Source organism: Apaloderma vittatum, unplaced genomic scaffold (genome assembly GCF_000703405.1).
Source record: "Apaloderma vittatum isolate BGI_N311 unplaced genomic scaffold, ASM70340v1 scaffold34212, whole genome shotgun sequence".
NCBI lineage: Eukaryota > Metazoa > Chordata > Aves > Trogoniformes > Trogonidae > Apaloderma > Apaloderma vittatum.
This window is the reverse complement of record NW_009705857.1, coordinates 297-1556: the sequence shown is the minus strand read 5'-3', so window position 1 is coordinate 1556 and position 1260 is coordinate 297. Positions and strand designations below refer to the sequence as shown.

General features: G+C 59.8%; 1 protein-coding gene across 1 annotated transcript in view; it reads right to left on the bottom strand.

Moving 5' to 3' along the window:
* The window catches only part of SYNC (syncoilin, intermediate filament protein), a gene marked incomplete at its 5' end in the record, with an annotated part of 3891 nt that extends 3152 nt beyond the window's left edge, over window positions 1–739 (bottom strand). Inside the window, 2 exon segments of the mRNA XM_009865586.1 lie at window positions 9–235; window positions 381–739. Of these exon segments, the coding sequence (XP_009863888.1) occupies window positions 9–235; window positions 381–739 (586 nt within the window).
* Between the last annotated feature and the right edge of the window lie 521 nt (window positions 740–1260).

Below are 1260 nucleotides of genomic sequence, written 5' to 3'. Positions count from 1 at the left end.
TCATGGGCGTGGCGGATCTCCTGCAGTGCCGGCTCCCGGAGCTGGGCCAGCTCCTCGATCAGGCTGTCTCTCTCTTTCTCCAACTGCTCGACGGCTTCGATGCACTCTTGGAAGTAATCCCCCAGCTCCTCGAGGGTCAGGCACTGATGCTCCACACTAACCGCATCTGGGGGACTGCTTGACCCCTCTGCCTCCATGTCCAACGGGATCCCCTCCCGCTCTGCGCCTGCATCGGCTGGGGGTCCCCGCCCCGTCTGTGTCCATGTACAGTGGGATCTCCGCTCCTTCTGCATCCACGTCCAGCGGGATCCTTGCTCCATCCCCATCCAGTGGGATCTCTAGTCCATCTGCATCCACGTCCGGTGGGAACCCCATCCCACCTGCATCCACGTCCAGCGGGATGCCCGCCCCATCCCCATCCAGTGGCATCCCTACCCCATCTGTGTCCACGTCCAGTGGGATTCCTGCCACATCCTCATCCAGGGGGATCCCAGCCCTGATCTCATCCTCATCCAGCAGGCACCGTGGCATGTTTAGCTCCAGGGAAGCATCCCTGCCGTCTGCCTGCAGCTCCTGGCAGGTGTCTGGGCTGTCCCCGTGGGACCCCGCTGGGTCTAAGGGGCTGCACAAAGGGTCGGGGCATGGAGCAGCGCCTGCAGCTGCTCCCTGTGGGGCTGAGGAAGCTCCAGCTTCCTCCAGCTGCGGCTCTGGAGGGGTCTCAGACTCTGCCATCAGGTCCCTGAAAAGGAAAAGGAGATGTTAACCAGCACAATGAGTGTAACAGGTCTCAGCCTCTCCACCCTGTGAGATGCAGGTGTCCCGCTGCAGGATGAGCTGGAGGATTGCTCACCGCGCTGTTGTGACCATCCCCGTGTCACCCACAGGCTGTGCAAACAGGCCTGCACTTGCACAATCTGCTGACAACTTGCACCCAAACTGTTGGCCTTGTGTGGATCAAAAACAGGGAAAAAAAACACCTCTTGAAGAGACTGACTGCCACGAAGAAAGAGTGGAGGTGCAAACTCAGACCTGAAACAGCTATTCCAGTGCTGACAGGAACCGCCACTGTGTCGCAGCCGATCTCTCCCATCACCAGTGTGACCAGTGTGGGCACTCCCAGTAAAACTTACTGGGATTTTAGCAAAGTGGCACAACCTCGCAGCAAGGGAACGTGCTGCTAAAGCACAGGCAGGCTCTGAGGAGGCTGAGGTGGAGCGAAGCACCACACACACAGCACCCGAGCGAGCAGCAGCTCCTGCA